The sequence below is a fragment of the Anastrepha obliqua genome, chromosome 4 (assembly GCF_027943255.1).
Source record: "Anastrepha obliqua isolate idAnaObli1 chromosome 4, idAnaObli1_1.0, whole genome shotgun sequence".
NCBI lineage: Eukaryota > Metazoa > Arthropoda > Insecta > Diptera > Tephritidae > Anastrepha > Anastrepha obliqua.
This window is the reverse complement of record NC_072895.1, coordinates 54193668-54214005: the sequence shown is the minus strand read 5'-3', so window position 1 is coordinate 54214005 and position 20338 is coordinate 54193668. Positions and strand designations below refer to the sequence as shown.

Sequence of the window (20338 nt, the reverse complement as noted above, 5' to 3'; positions counted from 1 at the left end):
ATAGCTTCTACAATAGATTAGGCGCATAGCATTAAATCTTAACGACACTTCTTATAAGGTCTAACGAGATCATATAACAACCGCAATTGCCACAAAAGTCCAAAATTGCAACAAGGTCCTCAAATCGCTTACCGGCAGTATTTAGGGTAAAGACAAAGAAATGTTGCTATCGACATTTAAGGCAATTGGCTGGCCAGTTCTAAACTGCGCTGCGCCTGTCTCGTCAGACTTGCCACAACACTGCTATTCGGACAGCGACGGGTTGCCTCCTGATTTCCCCTTTACAACACCTATACACCGAGGCACAGATGCTACCTGTAAAGGAGCACAGCAAATTGCTCAACAAACAGTTTCGGCTTGGATACTGCCGTAGGTTTCACCCATGTAGACACCTGCGAGACGCCTCCCAGGCACGTCAGGAGGCACCTCTTCTACTAAATCGATAAGATCCAGGAAAAAACGAACCGACAATTACTGGACCGGACAGTGTTTAGACAGACAATAAACGACAATCATTGGGAGACCATTACCTCCTTCTTAAGCTCCCGTTCCCCGAATACCGTAATCGGAGTCCAAATACCACCCATAGCAGATTGAGAGCATACCTACGTTCTGGAAATTGTAGCAGGTTAAACTCCTACTTATCTACAATTGTCCCCGACATACCACACATGCATATGTCCAGCATGTGAAGGCATCCCGCACGACACTAATCACCTTTTTAAATGCCCTATCGAACCCACTTATCCAACACCCCTCTTCCTCTGGACCCAACCTGTCGAAACAGCAAGTTCCCTTGGCCTGCCGTAAGATGCGCTAGACGAAGACGACCAGTGATTTACCTACACTCACAGGGTTTAGTATTGCTGCTACAACACCCACCACAGCCCAATTGTGTTCTTGATATTGTTACAGGTCAAACTCGACCCCGACATACCCAATATATGGCTAGCATGTGAAGGCAGACCACACGATACTAAGCATCTCTTCACATGGCCTATTAAACTTACTCACCTAACACCCCTCTTCCTCTGGACCCGATCTGTCGAAATAGCACGCTTTCTAGGTCTACCGCTAGAGAAGTTAGACAAAGAAGACCGGTGTAAGTAGTAAGCTGCTACAACAACAACAACAACTGCAGGTCATATCACAGCTCTGCGACGACAAGAAGGCTGAAACATAACTATTGAACTTAGTGCGTCCAAGGTGACAAAGTGCTCCATCCTGCTGAAATCAAAGGCTGTCCAAGTTTATATTATCAATTCCAGCCCACAAAGCCAGTAGTGGATCCTTATCGGAAATAGCGTTTCCCACAGCACTTTCGGTAAAAAAAATGCGAATGTTGTCACCACTTCAATATGCTACAACAAAAACAACATCAACTGCTTCAACCGCATTTAAATGCGTCACAAAGAAGATCAAACTATTCAAGGATGAATATTATGCTGGCAATGAATCGTGTTGATTCCCATTTGATTGATGTACCAAATCAAGTTCCGGTAGCATAAATGAAAGGTAGCTAAATTTCAATGGCCGATGTTGAAAGTGAACCACATCTAAACGTCAACGACACCGTTGGACTTCTTTCTTTGGGGTTATTTGAAAGAAAAAGTATACGTCGATAAGCCAGCAACAATTCAAGAGCTAAAGGATGAGATTATTCGGCACATTAACGGCATAAAACCTCAATTATGCCTCAGCGTCATCGAAAATTTGGACCATCGGATGGAGGTGTGTCGCCGAGGCCGCGGCGGTCATTTGGCCGATATTTTGTTCCATACGTAATTGAGCCATACCAGTATTATCATAATAAAGAGAAATGACAATAATCTAAAAAAAATTGTATTTTATTCAAAATCAACACCGGCCCTTGAAACTTAACCACTCTTTATATGGCCGAGATGAAGTGTAGCCCCATTATTTTTTTCCTTTCAAAACTAATTTCTTTTATTGTTGTTAGCCTTTTTTATTTCCGAAATTTTTTCAATTTCAATTTTTTCCTTTTTTATAACACGAAATAATGGTTAAAAAAATAATTCAAAATCGTCATGTTCCGCTAGCGGAAACTTACAAATTTTTACAAAACCAAAACTCCTTAAAGAACATTCAAACTATTCCTCTTCTTCTGTTTCTATTTAGGTACTTGTAGTTGTTGTAACAATTTAGTTGTAAATGTGTTTTATAGTAAAACTGTGCGCAACTTTCCACTTTCGTTTCAAAGCAAGCGATCTGCTGTACGTTGCGCAACGGCGCCAACAGTGCCGCTCTTTTGCTTATTAGATCCATCAAACCAACCCGATTGGACTGCAAAAATTTTAAAAAGTGTATATTAGCAAAAAGTTATAGACTTTCTCGTCAGTACAATGCTCTTTTGCTAATTTTTCACAAATTTTTGCAGCGGCGTGGAATGAAGGGAATATGAATAAAATGGAGGCGATGATTCAATTTATAAGATTTTCAACACAAATTAAATAATCTTTAAAGAATTAATCTGTAAGAATTAAAACACATAAGAATTTTCATGCGCTTTGTTTATTGTATTTTGATAAGGCAGCTTTAGCTTTATTGAACTTATTTAATATTGGGCTTCTTTACTACTTAGTTCGAAAACTCCTTTGGGGAAAAGCGTTGAGGAAAGAAACAAAAGAGAAAGTCGTAAGAATCAATTAACAATCAACATTCCAGTCCGTGTACGTTGAATTGGTGAAAAAATAACAAAAACAAATAATGGTGGCCAATAAATTTACGTAACGAAATTTATCATATATTTTACTCTATGAAAAGAATTCCAAACATACATTGTGGGAAACTTTTAAAGCTTAATAACTAATTAATGTAAATTTGCATTTGTAGCATGCTACTTAATTGTTTTTAAATGAGAGAATTAACAAGAAAGTCCATATTGTTTCCAGATTTTGCTACAAAGCTCCAACTGTGCACTAATATTTGACAAAGTTAAACAAATTTGCCACTTTATTTGCACGAAAGAAAAATTTTAATTTTCATATCATAATTTTCTTCGTTTTTGTTAATTCCAACATGGAACTTTTGTGAATTATTATTGTTGTTTCTCTTTTATAAAAAAGGAATATTATTTACTTTTGTAAACTTTCTCAGTCATATCATCGAAGCTAGCGTCTTGAATGTTCAACATCAAGCTATCGGCTGAGAGGTAGACCTTGTTTTGTGAGTTAGCGATCTAAAAAATGACATAAGGAAGTTAGTATAGAGAAATAGAAAATAAATTGGTATAATAATTTGCAAACTCACAGTTCTTGCTATGCTCTGTGCAGCGCGTATTTTACGCAATTTTAAGTAGGCAGGATTCTCTTTCACAGCAATACCCAACATTTTAGCTGCTTCAGCTTCACCCTCAGCTTGTACAATTTTTTGCTGTTTCTCTTGCTTGGCACGCTCAACAAAGAAGACAGCACGTTGTGCTTCCTGCTGTGCCACCTGTTTGGCTTCAACGGCGGCTGTATATTCCTTACCAAAACTCAATTCAGTAAGAGAAACATCATCCAGAATGATATTGAAGTCACGTGCGCGCTCCACCAATTCCCTTCGGATAAGCAGTGAAACCTACAAACAAATAATGATATTAGACATCAATTATTTATAAATAACGACTTATTTACCTGCTGACGCTGTGTGATCAGTTGTGAAGCGTTGAATTTCGCCACAACACTTTTCAGCACTTCATTGCAAATTGACGGCAAAACCTTTTCGTCGTAGTCGAGACCAAGTTGACGATGCAATACGGGAAGACGCACAGAATCGGGTCGAGAGAGTACACGCAGAGAAATGTTGATCATCTGCAAATCCTTAGAACCTGTCGGTGATGAAATCTTACGAGGACGCGAACGAATATCGTAAATTATTGGGTATTGGAACCAGGGAATGCGGAAATGTAGACCTTCTGAATAGATATCATTTTGTATACCACCGATACGGCTGTAAATGATAGCGCGGTGACCACCATCCACTAAAAATAAAATAAACATGACCAACATAAGCACGTATAATTAAAAAATCCACCATTGTATGCAAAAGACCTTAATTATGGTTATGCAACCGGCGGACATCCAACATATCCGACACATGTGCATTCATTATTAACAATAATTAAATGACATGCCAATAAAATTTCAAATATTCAAATATCCACCTAGATTATTTAGATAGCCTGCAATTCTGCACAGATATCATGAAATTGCTGGAAGTCACTGATAGTGCCGATAATGGCTGAATTGAGGTTATGTCATCAACATGTTTCTTATTTTCACTTTTTAGCAATTCTGCCTTCTCTCTAAAACAAAAGTTTACCTGTGTAAAGAGATTGATTGATACCATAAGCAGCAGCACCAACAGCTGCCAGTAGTTTTATGCCCGTAGTTAATCCTGGTGGACCACCTTTGCCGAATTTACCAGCCAAATCATTCAGTTTGCTTTGTGCCATTCTCACTCACTCGCTGTTGTGAAGAGAATTGTGATTACCCTTTATTATTAAAAAAGCTTAAAACTCTTGTTTCTTACACTTAGTATTAAATGCAATTGAAAAGATTTTATACAAGTAAAAAACACTAATTAAATGGAGAAGACCCAACTGCAAAAATATGCCGTACGGTTGGTCAAATTTCGCCTATTGAACTAACCTGCATAGAGTTGTATGGAAATGTACAAACTAAACAAGGAGTGAAGCCGAACTGCACGTCTACACGCTCTATAAATTATAGTAAGAAAGCTCTACTAACACAGAAACATATAGCAAATCATATCTGGTTTACTTGCATATCTGAATTTCTTACCATAACTGTTTGAACTTCAGCTCGCATCTCAAATTTCAATTTACCATTTTCTTGATCTAATGAAAAACGATATGAAAAGTTATACAGGTGAGGAAACAGTACAAAGTCAATATAGAAAATTAGGACATGTTAATCTTGGGCTTACACAAGGCAATGCTCTAAAGGCAAACTGAAAATACGTATTAGCTGTCAAAAAGAAGAAAAAATGTTGCATAGCCTAGGCGTCGACACAATTATAAATAGCTCCGGGACACGCTTGCCCGCAAACGTTCATGCAAAAAATGGCATGCGCCATTTGAATTGAGTGTTCGAAGAGTGCGCACATAAATATGAAGATGATTTGTTGTTGCTGGTAACTGCAGCAGTTTTACTTGAATTTCTTTCGACTGAGACAGTACTGTATGTCATGCAGACTGCGACACTGCCATGCAAAGCGAAAAATACAAAAATTTTGATTTTCATCATGCAAAAGCCGACAACAAGTACATGTGATACCAAGGTGGATTTATTAAGGTGACAGCATTCACCCAGCTGAATTTTTCGCCGTAGGTATGGCTTACGTCAAAATGATATGCTTTGTTTGTATGTATTGGTATGTTCACATTCGTATGTTTACATTTGATTACTGATTTTGACGTGATGCTTGGACCAAACGCAACAACAAATACATGTAGGTTTTTACTTATATGTGTTTGCTGTCACCTGTAATAAATTCGCCTTGTGTGATACGAAGCAAGGACGTGTGTCACCCGACACGTACACATATAAGCTGCTGGCCATCATGCATGAGCGTGCCCCAGAGCTAAAAGATAATACAGTTTTACGCAACCGCCGTTAGTATCGTTTTGTATAAATTAGTTGCTATGGCTATGATTCTTTCGGGAATTACAATGAAACGTAAAATTTTACATTAATGTTCTGTGCTATCTATGTTAATTGTCATTTATGAACATAGAATCGGAAATTAAATTTTGGGAGCCTCTACTTCTACTTGTTGCTTTCAAAGATATGGCAGCCTCGGTATTCAATTAGAACAACTAATTAGCAACTCTACGTTTTCGGAGTGTGTGTCAATATCATTTATTTTTCTTGTTACTGAAAGTATTTTGATGCTTTTATTGTCTTGCAAGGAAATTTGTGTAAATAGTTTAGTGAATTTTATAAATTTGTAGCTTTAATTTATCGGAGAGTAATCAATATTCGTGATTGTTAAATTAATTACTTCATATATGGATGCTTTACAATCGTCCAATGAAGCAGAGCGAAGTAATGGGACGGCAGCAGATGTATCGTTACGGTTCTATTCATTCTTGCCCATCACACAACCGAGAAAAAGTAAAATGTTACTTTTGTAATAAATGAATGTGATGCAAACAATAATTCCTATAATAATAATTCTTTTATTCCTAAGCATGGTCCACCAATCCAAAAACAAGTGGTTATTGTACAGATACGAGTGGTGTCCTTGTTATAAACGATAGTGAGGATGAAGATTCATCGACCATATCTGCCGTTTCGGAGCCGCAATTTGAGTTTCTTTGCGAGATTGATGTTGATAAAAATATCGCGCTTCCACGTCCCATAGAGCTTAAAGTAGAATGCAAAAAAGAGCCCGAGGATTTTCATGGAGCCCAGCAAATTCAGAAACCTGCTAACGATAAAAGACAAACATCAACACTCACGGCAGCAACAACGGATTATGGTGATTGTGAAGATGAACTATTGACATTGTGCAAAATAGAGCCAGTATGTGATCTTAATGAAGTTATGCCAAATAATGCATCCGAACAAGAAAATCACTATATTTACTTCACATGTCCCCAATGTGGTGAACGTCACGACTCCCATCCGCATTGGCGACGCCACATTGTTTCGGCGCACCAACTAGGAGATAAAAAAAAATGGAATTTTAAGCAGCGCCCTAATAATGAATTTGAGTGCAATAGTTGCCGTAAAGTGTTTACACGTTGCACATTAAAGACTTTACAACAGCATCACTTCACCCATTTGCCACACAAAGTGTACCATTGTAAATTGTGTCCATTCGAGGAGCACAGTATGTTTTTAATGATTTCTCATATTATGCTGCATAGGGAAACAGATGCTAGTAGTAGTGGCAATGCCAAAAGGAACAACGGTGCGCCAACAGCACGCGAAATTGCACTGTGGGAACATGAAAGCCGCGCATTAATTGCTTATGTTTGCCCGGCATGTGGGTTAACATTCGATGCAGAAGATACTTGGCAGGCACATATAAATTTTAGGTGAGTTTGAATACTCATATTGATTTGAATAAATCAGTACCGGTTATTCAAGATGGTTAATCATTTAGTATTTTCTGTATACAAAATATTATTATTGCCAAAAAAATCGTTTTCTTTAAAGATATATATATTGGCTATCTGCACGTGTTCTATTGCTTTTGAGATTGGCGGCAATCAATTGAAAACTGGTATGCCACCTGGCTTTACAAAATGAACAATCAATCCCCACATTCCATACGCCTTGTCACTTGATTATTGTTTTTCCCAAAATGATATTTATTTAAAGGGTGGCGCAGTTTTTGCCGTGAAAATCATAGAGGAGTACTTTTATTGTTGTAAAAAAAATTCGCTCTTAAATGGCCTACTTTACTTATTATTTTCTCACTGTGTCCAAAGTGCCTCTGATAACAGATGGATCAAACAGCTAGAGCAAGCGAGGGTGTGTAGAACGTAAATGTATACACATAATGTCGGTCTAGTGTGGCGTAATGTACCATCCAGATCGGTATTGCTCTAGGATATATCTGAAGAAATCGTAATAACTCACATTCTGAAATCTAAGATGCAGAAAACGTTACAAGGACTGAATGTTGACACCTTGCTTGTAAAAAGGGTTTTATTCTTTACCAATGAAACATGAGACTATGCCTTTCTGAGTGGATTCCAAAAAATACTTTTTTAAGGAGTGTAAAAATGTTTCGGCATATTTCAATCTTTTTCTTGCAGTTTCCAATTTTTATTACATATTTGCTTATACACAAGTTTTTATACGCGTTGAATGTTACTAGCGAGGAATCACGATAAAATATGTATGTCTTCATAACATGAAAGCGTCCCCTTTCCCAATAATCACCAGCCGTTTACGAGTTTTGTGAACAGAAAAAAATTGCCTACAAAATATACATATGTACATTAGTATAGATACTTGCATATTTAAATTACAATTTCATATATTGTTTTATTTCTTAAATACATACAGTCACAACTTTTTGGAGAAGACGGCCGAAAATCGTTTTGGTGATCATTTTAAATGTTCCGAATGTGGCGTAGAAATCTTTTCTCAACACATTGCCGATTTACAGCAGCACCTATTTACCCACTTGGCATACAAATCCTATTTGAAATGCAAAATATGCAGTTTTACAATTTCGCGGCGAAATTTTATGCTCTCCCACATATTAAACTTACATAAAGTTCATTTAAGCGCTGGCGCTATTGCAAATGGGGACACCGTAATGTCAGCGGACACTCCAACAATAACAACAACAAGAGGGTTATCGCCTGTCCCCGTAACAACAACTACATCACCCAGCAGAAAAAGATCGCACGATGGTCGTATATCGCATGATGGCGGGTTGAGGGAATCAGAGAATTCGAATATAAATTCCATGAACGTCTTACAACCAACTTTAAGACTACACAATGATAACAATATAAGGACTCGACGATCATCAGCGGCATATCGGCAATTGAACAACACTTATACGAGTAGTAGTGATGCATTGGAGACGGCCCCAAAAACGATTTTACGCAAAGGTTCATTCACATGTGAGAAATGTACCAAGCATTATTTGTACAGAAAAAGTTTCAGTAAGCATTTGCGTTACTGTAATCCCAACAACATGACTATTTAATTGATAAATTTACATTTTTGACGACGCTAAGCGCATACACTTCCGCACATTCATACGTACATGTACATGTGTATGTATGTGTGCTTCTATATACATAAAATATTCCAACGCTGATTGCGTGCGCACATCCCAAGTTATCAAATGATAAATAATAAACTAACGAGTAACGAATAATTTTATCTACCTTCCATTTTCGTGCATTCCATAATTATGATCACATGGCTGGTTGCAATGAATTTTGCGCAAACACAAAAAAGACATATTTACATTGTTTTTATTGATAAGACTTAGAACTGTTGGAACTTCAGCTGAAATCACTTATACATATATACCAATGTAACACTTTAAGTTTCTCGTTGCCTTTTGTTTTTACAAAACTAAGTAAAACAATGTTAAAAATTATTTACCTTTTGTTATTTTATATATTTACGATAATTTTTTCACCACTCTATATTTACTTACGATATTTGTTTCCCTATTAATCATACTTCTAACTCTTATTAAGCTGAGTTAAGTACAAAAATTGAAAATCAAAAAAGAAAAAAATGAAATGAAACAAACATAATTGAATTTATAAGTAAAAAATATATACTTTATTCTTACATTAAAAATATGTAGATGTATATGTAATTCGAGGATAAAACTTTACAATTATCTAAATGTATGTATGTACTATATGCAGTTTTGTATATGAATAATGAGTATATATGAATATGAATACAATTAAAAAGAAAACAAAATCACATCGTGATAAATTTTAGAATATTAAAACACTGATAAGCCCTGATAGTAGTATTGCATTGAATAAAAATTTAAATATTTTGTGTATAATTTGTCACAATGTCACATATCGGGCAAATTGCGATTCTCATTGCGTCCGAAATTAGTATCGCGCAAAAAATGTGATGTTTGCTCATTCAGCAGCGACATAATAATCGGTTTGAGACTTAGCAAGGAGGCCAGTTTATATTTGAGTGTGACGGACTTTACCAAAGCCACCAACTGCGCCAAACGGTCCTCCATTTGTGGGTTGATACGATGATGTTGAGTGTACAGTTGAAAACTAGTAAATAAAAGGAGTGAGTTTTTACGAGGTAGCTTAGAAAAATAGAAAATATATGTTTTGAGCATAACGAACATTTGATAAAAACCATACTCCATATTAAAAGTGTTTTAGATATGATTCGATAAAATTCACCATTCAGACAGCCATAACGAATATAATTTCAAACGATTGTTAACGATATGTTGCCGTAAAAAATATGTTACATTAGTTGTACTTGGTAATTAAATTAGCCAACACTAGCCATCAATTTAAATCAAAAGCGTTAGCGAAAATTATCTCCGGAAAAAGAGGAAAAAGTAAAAACTTAACGAACGCGAAATTTGCCATCACTTCAAAAGCCGGTACAAGCCATATCAGCTGAAATTGTTTAAAAATGTTTGTGTTGCATAAAAAATTTACCATAAATTTACTTATATGCTCACGTTTTTTGTTGCTATAATTTAATTTTATCGTTTCTGACTGTAACCAGCAAATTTCAATACGGCGAGAGAGCAGAAGTGTACAAAAGGACTGGTTCAATAAGATACATTTTTTTGCATACAAAAAGTTCAATCATACATTTTTGTGATGAATAAGTTTTACTGGCTAAAATTTAGCCAGCACAAAATAAACGTCTCTCTTGCAACAAATTGTTACTTTGCTCTCTCAATTTTCGAGTGAGTGATAAATTTTTGGGCTTTAACATTCCTTGCGAAAAATAGGAATAACTATTACAAGGTTAAATAAAATTAAAATGCAGATAACGTTATTTTTTCGGAGCTTTCGGTAGGCATTTCTGTTGCGCAACAAGCACAAACAACGACGCAAAATTCATATTTAAACCGCAAGCTACTGGAGCGGACAGTATTTAGACAGTCAATAAATGATATTCACCGGGAGACCGTTACCACCTTCATGAACTCCCGTCCTGTGAATGCCGTAATCGGAGTCCAACCACAACCTATTGCAGATGAAGAGCTCCAGCTTCCCCGTGAGACTCGTGTAACACTGGCACAATTACGTTCTGGATACTGCAGCAGGTTAAACTCCTACATATCCAGAATCGACCCCGACATACCAAACACATGTCCGGCATGTGAAGGTACCCCGCACGACAGTAACCACCTCTTCACATGCCCCCTCAAACCGACTCATCTAACCCCCCTCTCCCTCTGGACCCAACCTGTCGAAACAGCGTGTTTCCTGGGCCTACCCCTAGATGAGCTAGACGAAGACGACCGATGATTTACCTACACAGACAGGGCTACCTATGCTGTTCAAACAACAACAACAACGCAAAATTCACCACTGATAGTAGCTTGAACCTCAATTTTGCTAGAAACACCTAGTATTTGAAGCAAAATGTGCTGCTATGGGGCTAATTTTAATATGTTGCTAGCAACAAGTTTCTGAAACAAACTATGTGCAATATTGTTGCCAGATGGAAGTGAAATATAGAAAATTATATGTTCACATTAATACAAGTAGCATTGTTTCGGAGTATTTTTTGCTACGCATTTCTGTATGTTTGTTACTTCAAGTAAAATGGACTTTACGCGGTGCTCAGACCTATCTACGGAGGACAGAAGGGGATCACAAGGGAGTATATCCACCGGAGAAAAGAGCCTGCTTATTATACAAAACAAAAATTGTGCCTATATAAATTCTTAAATTATTGATTTCGGTGTAAAATTACTTAAATCATTCGAAGACATCGACATGGGATTAGTTTAAGATTATTTTATTTATTTATAATTAGATGAAAAAAAAAGAATTACCATCAATAACATAACAAAGTGAGTGGGAGTACTAGCGCGCCGCATTTGGCTAGTTCCGAAGATATTAGAAGGTTGTGCCAAATTATTGCCAGCAACATGTATCTGGCAATATTGCATTTCTGCAAAGCCGGTAATTTCGATATGTTGTTGAAATCATGTTGTTTATACACGTATTGGAGAAAAAAATGTTAGTTCATAATTTTCTCTAATTTTAAAAGTGGGTTATTAGGATAAGTGTATTTATAGCTATAAAAAATAATTATCATTATAAAAAAATCATTTGAAACCAAGCCAATTTTCTACTTGCACTCTAAAGCTTTCGACTTCGTAAAACCTCTTAAAAGGTAATATAGATTTACGCCAGCTCGAGCTATGTAAATTTCATGGCAAATCAAATTAAATTTTGTCATATCTAGTTTAAAATTAATATTTTGCCCACTTTATTCTACATATATCAATGGGCAATTTTATTTAATTCGAAATGGCGTATTGAGAAATGTTTCGCTAGTAAGTTCTATTTACCCCTTAATGGTGTTGTCAATGATATTGTCGTTGATTTGTAAATGCTGTAAATATTCTTGCAGATAATTCGTGCGCCCAAGTATAACATATTGCGAGAGTAGCACTTCAGACCAATTCACATCGTAACCATAAGCACGACTGAGTATAAGCGATTGCGGTACACTGCAAAATATAGATTGTAATTTTAAGAATGTTTTTAGTAAATTAATTACACGCTTACTGAAATAAAAGGAACAAATAAGTGTAAAATGCCAACAAAGATATAACAAAATTACGAATATAAACGATAATAAATGTAAACAAATAGGAATTTAAAACAGAATGAGGCATAGCCATGTGTTTGTCATTATACAATTTTTTATGTACTTTTATGTAATTTTAAATATTTTATTTCTTGCCCTACATATGTATATAAATATAATTTTTCAAGCGAAAGTAATTTCGACAAATTTACGTCAAAATATTTTGTATCAGAAATAAAAAATGAAACGTAAAATTGTGTAAGCAATTTTATAGCCGCCCATCGAATTTTCATACAATAAAGTGCAAGTTTTAAGTAGCTAAAAATTGTCGTTGAGTTTTTGGTAATTTTGGCTAATTAGTGCACTGGCCCGGATAAATACTAATTTTAGAGCAGTCTTGTCACACCAATCTTGCCCTAACCAATAGTGGTTCGTACCCCTACGATTTCTTGTACATACACCCCTATATTTATTAAAAAAAAAAATTTATTTATTAAAAAAAATATATATATATTTATTAAAAAAAAAAAAATTCTACAACAAAAATCAAAAACGCAAATCTTTCAAACTTTGTATACAATTTTTCAAAATTTCACAACTTTCAACTTTTTAAAGAGAATTTTCAAACTTTTTCGGATATACACATTTGTTGTCCATTGAAATTTTAGTAAGCACAGGTTTCAGGTGACTATAAATGGTCTTTCGCGAGCATTTAAAACTGCATACCCAGAAAAATTCTGGTTAAAAATTTGAAAATGTTGATGAAATTTTGAAACATTTTGTATAAAGTTTGAAACTTGAGTTATATGATTTTTATGGTTATATATATCTACTATATTTGTATAAATAAAAATTGTAATGTGTTTCTACTTTTGTAGCGGAGTGTATATGAGAAACAATTCGAAGAGTACGATTTAATAGTGGTTAGAGTAAGTAGATTAATTTAAGAACAAATTTCGAATTACTCTAAATAAAAGTTTTAGCTCTTACCACTCAGTCGTAGATTCACTCACCTCAGCTCTGCATTAATGAGTTCGCGAAATTCGTCGCGGGTGTGCACGTTAACCACACAAACACATAGATGCGGCTCCGCAGTATTGCGATCCAAAGCGTTGCTAGCTAAATTAATCTGCATGGCCAGCATTTCGGCTAGCGACGCTACCCGTTGCGCAAGCAGTAGTTTATTATCTAGTAAATAATTTTCGGTGGCATGTGTGTAATATTCCATTGCTTGATGCAACAAAGTGATTAATTCGGTCGTGCAACGAAGTTTGGGAATGTACGCTTTCGTAGGATTTGCAGACGTTAAATTCGCCATAGACAACTTTTCAGGTAGCTGGGCGCTGCTAACTAATGACAGATTCAGCACCTTTGCAAGCACTGCCTGTGCATCTTGCTCCCACATTTCAGCCAGTTCTTGATACATGAGAAAGTGTAGTGCCGTCAGTTTCAGATATTCTCTACTATTAGTTGGACAATATTCGCGTAAATATGTTATTATGGCGTGACGTAGGCCAATTGTCTTTTCTTCATCGAACTGCCCCAGAAGTGATTCGAATTGCTCATTTTTCAGTAGCGAATCAAAGCAGTAGAACATTTCACGATAACGACCTATGCCGCTGAGCATGCGCACAATGAGTGACCAAGACTTTGCCTGCGTTAGCACGGCATTCAGTGCCTTGGCGCGATTCAGCACATTTGCTATTCCTTCCATGGAGCATTCGTGGACGTAACATTGATGCGCCTTGATCAACAATTCCACATAGATGATATTCTGTTTCTTGTGTGATAAAACCTGTGCCGGAGGCAACACTGGACCGGCGTTTGAGACAGTGGTAATTAGTGGAATGGAAGACGTCATTTGAGATACACTACCAGCTGGCAACCCATAACGCCTGATGATTTCAGCTAAACGCTCAAATACCGTATTGTGTTCGTAAGGTTTATTGTCTTGAAACTTGCGATAGGATTTTAATGCATCGCAGTATTCCAGCAAGCAGTTGCCCAGTTTTGTCGTATTGGGTACCAGTTCTAAAAAGAGATGTAGATCACGATCTATGTTGTAGCCCCAAACGGGCGCATTCTTGATGGTGTTTTTCGATTGCTGATCGGCGGTGAAAATGTAGAAACGTGGACGTACTATGGCGGTGGTCAATTCCGAAGCCAGAAGTTCAGCGATCTAAAGTAAAAAAGAAATTTAAAAACAATTTAAGACGAGCAAATATTCCTTTTAAGATTAGGATACATAAGTTCGTGTTACCAAGTAAACATATACTTCTATGGTGGGACCTACGATACTTTTCTGCGAAATGCCAAAAATATCATCCTATAGATTTTTCTCAAGAACCGTCTGGCCCATTTTCTTTATCATTGTATTACATACCAGCCCTCTATAAATTCTGTTTCTGTACCCTCTTTTTATTTGTATGTATATTGCCGATTGGCGTTTGTTAAATAAATAAATAAATAAATATAAATTATAGCTTTAGCTGTTGAGGACAGCCGAACTTAGTAATATTGTTAGTAGAGCGAATGTTGATAACGAAAGGAAGAAAATGGACATAGAACTGCCCGGAAACCGTACAGAACTGCCTCAACAATAAAATCGTGTTTTCATAATAAGAAACTACCACCTACCTCTTGCGCTGTCATATGCGATGATGTGAATATATCACTCACAACCAGCAGTCGATGCAGGCAACTCTCTTCGGCAACACTTTGCAGCAACACGGTGGTATCTTTTGTGTGCAGCACATCCAGGTACTCTTTGTCCAAGTACATTGCAGCGCGATATACCATTACAATGCGACGCCCAATATTTACACCATAAACTAATTTCGAGGCGATGCCCTGTATGGTTTCCAAAGTTTCACGTTTCTCCTTAGACGGAATCTCTTCGAATTCGAAGGTAGAGCTACTGTCCGACATGTCGCTGCTTGCATTCATTGGTGAATATTGTCCTAAATTAAATGTTTACAGTTGCTATTGTAATTTACACTGCATTAAAAATTTTCGTTTTTCACATACCTTCTCTCGCCAGCAAACCACTATCCAGTGTGCGCTTATTGAATTTAGCAAATGAGCTTATCTCAATGTCGCGCAGCATTTGCCTTTCCTCCGAAGACATGCTGAAAATTGTGGTCACACCCTCGGCAAGGGCCATACAAAATACCACAAAACGTAGATCGATTGGGCGACATTCAAACAGCTCCTGCAAACGTAATGCTTCCACTATGTCGCCTTTGTCCAGCAGTAAGTTAAGCAGGGCTTCCAGTTGCGCTTCCATTTGCCTGGTGAAGGGATGTTTGATACTTACATTCAGGTCCTCTATACCGGCAAGTTCTTTCAATTCGAGGAAAGACTTGTATAATACACAACGCTCATTCAACATGATCTGCTCGTAATATTCAGAGTGGTAAACATCCATTTGAGTTGCAATGTCATCATTAAGCTGCAGGTAGCAAATAATCATTTCGTATTCAATTTGATCACGATCAAAAGACTCATTCGGAAAGAGGTGATGTTGTTTAATAACATTAAGCGCACGTTTCAAAAGCTGATATTTTCGGGCGCATGGCTTTAAGAGTCGACCAGCTGCATAGAGATAAAAGTTAACAAGCAGTTCAGGTGGTAGTGAATGTTCCGTAATCTCATCTTCGTAATGCTTAAAAGTGTCGATCGAATACGGTTCTTCTCCGTCTGCCGTCTCAGATTCCTCCAGCTTGTTCACCCATTTGGTATAAACAATATCACTAATGGGCTGGTGAAGCAATGTTGCCAAACGCACGGCCAAGTCATATTCGCGTTTCTGACGCAAATCGCTCAACAATTGATCGTAGATTTGCTTAGTCCGAAGTGCAAGCTGCTCAAAATCGATGGAATAGCATTTAGCCCAACCCGGGCGGCTTTGCAGTGCCTCAAATACGCCATGTAGCAAACAAAAGTCCATAAATCCACTAATGTCGCTTATATCGGAGCGACAGATACAACTAATTAACTTCTGCTGCTCCAACGTCGAGTCAAAGTTTTGCTGCAAATGTATCAGAAGAAGACCAACGCTGCGCTGCATGAGCTCATCGCGTGGCTGTGCCTCACAGAAGGGCAGTTCTATCGAATCGTTGCTCCATGCAAGCAGGAAAAGACGCAGAGAGTGCACATCCTCGTCGTCAAAGTAGCGCTTGTGTTGAGTGCGCTCTAAAAAACGACACAAATGTATGCAGGCGTTGTCCTACACATAAAATGGCAAATTTTTAGAAAAATTTCTGGGATCGTATTTTTCTACGGATGATTAATATTTACCTTATAGAAAATGCGAACGCTTCTTAGCAGCAGTGACGTATCACCTTGGCGCACCGCATTCTCCACTAACAACCAAGTGACTTTTTGTATATCAAGCGTGGAGAGTTTGAGCACTTCAGTCCACTGATTGGTTGCAACGGCTAACCATACCAGCCACTGCCAATCGACATTTGCAGGATTTACTGTAGCGGCTAGTACAGCCAACACTGGCAGTCGGTACTTTACGCAGTTCCTAAGTAAATTCCATGAAACCGCATGCACATTTTGATCCAGTAAAAATTCAAGAAATTTGTTCGCACTGTTCACGCGCTCCTCATTCAAGAGACTACCACTTAAGAGCACAATAGCAAAGAGATCTAACCGCCCACAAGCGTCGGGCAGAAAATGAAGTCGTTGTTGACTGGGTGCAGTGCGAAATAGCGCGTTATTGGGATCGTTGCAAGCAGAACTAAGGGATGAGGCTATGGTCTCAACAGAGGTTGTGTTTGGCTGCAAAATGAAAGAAAATATTAAAAATTACATATATAATTACTTATGTGCAATATAAGAGATTAAAACTCACATTTGTTTCGCCCTTGCGTATGGGCTTCTTGTTTTGACGCGAAAAACTTGCATGCCGTTTCAGTTCACACAAAAATGCTCGGAGCATATGCTCACCCATGGTACGCGTTTCAAAATGGTCAAGCAATATTTGGACTTGTGTCAATGGCACGTCAAAGTATTGCAGCAGCACCAGCAGTCGCCACCAATCATCGCTTCGTGCATAATTTTCCAAAACTTTCATAGGCCACTCACGCTGACCGCTGGAAGCAACTAGGCGCATAAGCGCTTGATAATCAGTTAAAGGAAATTTAGTCGACTCAATTCCTATGCGTTGCAGCAGTATTCTTTCGACGTGCGCCAACAATTGTGTGTAACTTTTGGCAGACAAGCTGGCAGCCTCATCTTCCAATTCCTCTTCTGCCTCTTCCAGCAGACGACATAATTTCAAGTAATTACGCAAATACTGTGAATCATACCCGATCATTTCAATGAAAGCAACACAGTGTGTTACCAATTCCGAATTGTTAGCGTATTGCAAAGCCATTTCGGTGACAGATTCGGTAGCGCTGAAGAGATGACCTTTGGTCAGCTTGCCATACTGCTGCAGATGGCCCATGACAAGATAGTAGACAGCGTAGCTACTACGTTGCTGTTTCAAATAATGAAGGAAATTGAGTTTATATTTTCGAGCAAATTTAGCACATAACTTTTCATTAGAAAATGATGCGATACTGTCTAATTGGACATCTTTTGAGATTTCCTTTAAATCGATATGCTTGAATTTGCGAAGGAAATCGTAAGGGGTGGGCATATTTTTACTCTGACCATTACCGCTATTGTCTGAGCCACTAGAGATGTTCGAATCATTGTTATTCGTGGGATTTCTAATAGGAAATGTCTTCAAATATGGAATGTTTTGCAAGGTTGTTGTATGTAGATAACAATTTAATGTCCCCACACTAGGTTCATTGCTAAGGAAATCGAATAGTGTTACCAGGGGCTGTGAGCTGTTGAAATCAATGCTTTGATGCTCCAAATACACTTTGATTGCTTGGGAAACCTTATAAAAATTTTAAATATTTTTTTGTAATCCAAAGAAAATGTTTTTAATAAAAAACTTACATTTTGAAATCCTTCTAGCTCATCTAGTTTATTTTCTTTCAGCGGTACCAAAAATTTGAGCAACTCTTCATCATCCAGAAATACTTCAATCATCTCCTCAAGCTCTCGCGTCTTTACAAAATCACGCAGCATCAACATGTGCAGTCCTCGTTTTAGCAAAAAGCGCCCAATGGGCAACTTTTCCAACAACTCACGATTGCATTCCAAGCTCTCAGTTGTGCAAAGCCGACGCAAAATTATCGCCACGTTGTTCCTTTCATCAGGGAAGATGTATCCCGCAGAGGCAAAGCAATTACGTAATGTTTCACTGGGAGTTTTTAAGGTTTTCAGTGCGTATTCATACATATTCGATTCGAGCGTCCATTCACAAAATAATACTTCTAAAGCACTGAACTCCGGCTTTGGCGATTGACCTGCCAATGTGCACCAACGGACTAAATGCGACAGTTCCGCATTTTCAACTAAGTGACTCCACATATCATATTTATTTAAATGGTTTAACAACAATGGATTTTGATTGAAAAAGTATAACTCTGCTACTAGTCGATTTTGATATGATTCATCACAATGCGCCAGCGTCTCGACATTAACGCGTCGCAGTTTCGCTTTGCACTTCGCCAATAGTTCAGGAAACTTTTGTAGTTGCTGCAGCAAATCCCAATAGAACTGTAAATGCAGCAAATCAGTCTCATAATTTTGAGGATCTTTCTTTTGAAGATGTTCCAGCACAATTTCGCGAAGCTCCTCATCATCGCACTCACAGGCGAACTGGTAGTAGAAACTTTTAACGTCTCTTTTCACATTAATCAGCACCATTTCAGCCTTGCAGACAAGTCGTTCGGTTAACAATCGCTGGACATATGTTTGCACAACATCTTGGAAGAAGAGTTCATATTCTTGTAGGGGCAATTTTCTTTTGCGAGCACAATATTCAATACAGAGATCTATGTTTTCTCCCTTGGTGGCCACCTCTTTAATAAGTGCGACCTCACTGATCCCAGTCCAAGATTTGAAGAGTTTATCACGTTTCACCGTCGCACTCATGGTGTCGGGTACTTTATTTTGTTCAAGATTATCAAACCAGTGCAATAGGCTATTACATCTTCATCCACCCACTGATGTTACTGCCTTTGTTTTCTTACTTCAATGATTCAATTGTTGAATTATTCTAGCAACTTCAGCGTAAGTATGCTGATAAACATCTAAAGTTGTTTATTTGCTTATTTTCTACCAGTTGTCACAATCATTCTTATTTATTAAATAACAAAAGCAGTGAAATTGTAGAACAATAATGGAATGGAAAATGGTTTGTTGTTATCAGCGATGCACCAAAAACTAAGCGCCGCTTGCGCTATTAAAGCGACGGCGTCGAGTTGTTTGAAGAGAATTGGGGCTTATCTCTCAGTTAAATGAGAGTAAAACCAAATGAAGTGAAATTAAATAAATATTATGGGGATTTTAAATTACATTCTTGGGACATTTGTAGGCTTTTTGTTTATTTTTTAATTTAAGGGTGACGTCAAAATTTATTTATATATTATACGACGCTAACGGCGACGATATTTTACGCTTACATATATTTGATTGAGCAGCTGTTTGCTTGCTTACTCTCAGGTGCTTAGAGTTGCCAGGCCCATTTGCGGTTTTCAAACACAACTTTCTTGATTCATATAAATTAATTTGTATGCTATCTTTTACAAGATAAATTAACTTAATTTGATTGCATACATAGTTCAACTATAATTTGGAAAAATTATATACATATATATATATATTAAGGGGTTATATACCTTGTGGTCCGGTGAAATTAGCGAAAGTTGGGTTTTTTTAAGGATATGTAGCAATAATTTTATTGTATAAACGTTTTTATTATTGGATATTACAATGTTTAAAGAAAAAAAAAGGCTTTGTTTGTGTAAAAATATTTAAAAATGGCGGAGTTATGGCGTTTTCCCCCAAGACCCTTTTTTTGGAAGAGGCTTGCGGTGGACGCGATTCAAGTCCACCAAGTCAACTGAAATCAAAAAATCGAAAAGATTTCATTAGTATAGGGTTATATCTTCTTAGTGAACGATCAATAT

At 37.2% G+C, this 20338-nt stretch overlaps 3 protein-coding genes across 4 annotated transcripts; 1 reads left to right on the top strand and 2 right to left on the bottom strand.

Annotated features, from left to right (window-relative positions):
• Nucleotides 1–2025: 2025 nt before the first annotated feature.
• Nucleotides 2026–4642, bottom strand: LOC129245400 (prohibitin-2). 2 transcript variants are annotated; one of them, XM_054883528.1, is made up of 6 exons: nt 4537–4642; nt 4327–4472; nt 3639–3985; nt 3271–3582; nt 3100–3199; nt 2027–2304 (listed from the first exon to the last, which is right to left on the bottom strand). In XM_054883528.1, the coding sequence occupies exons 2-6, from the start codon at nt 4457–4459 to the stop codon at nt 2216–2218; spliced, it is 981 nt and encodes a 326-aa protein (XP_054739503.1). In that variant the 5' UTR covers nt 4460–4472; nt 4537–4642; the 3' UTR covers nt 2027–2215. The 2 variants fall into 2 exon arrangements, with proteins under 2 accessions (XP_054739502.1, XP_054739503.1); XM_054883527.1 differs by lacking the exon at nt 4537–4642 and having other exon boundaries at nt 2026–2304; nt 4327–4530.
• A 1246-nt stretch (nt 4643–5888) lies between these two features.
• Nucleotides 5889–9338, top strand: LOC129246453 (zinc finger protein 136-like). The gene is made up of 3 exons (XM_054885301.1): nt 5889–6143; nt 6220–7072; nt 8052–9338. Exons 1-3 carry the CDS (start codon nt 6038–6040, stop codon nt 8704–8706), a joined length of 1614 nt encoding a protein of 537 aa, XP_054741276.1. The 5' UTR covers nt 5889–6037; the 3' UTR covers nt 8707–9338.
• Nucleotides 9339–9363: 25 nt separating this feature from the next.
• Nucleotides 9364–19316, bottom strand: LOC129246452 (uncharacterized). The gene is made up of 8 exons (XM_054885300.1): nt 18258–19316; nt 17155–18195; nt 16593–17081; nt 15321–16521; nt 14931–15253; nt 13307–14472; nt 12052–12213; nt 9364–9769 (listed from the first exon to the last, which is right to left on the bottom strand). The coding sequence occupies exons 1-8, from the start codon at nt 19299–19301 to the stop codon at nt 9550–9552; spliced, it is 5646 nt and encodes a 1881-aa protein (XP_054741275.1). The 5' UTR covers nt 19302–19316; the 3' UTR covers nt 9364–9549.
• Nucleotides 19317–20338: the final 1022 nt, after the last annotated feature.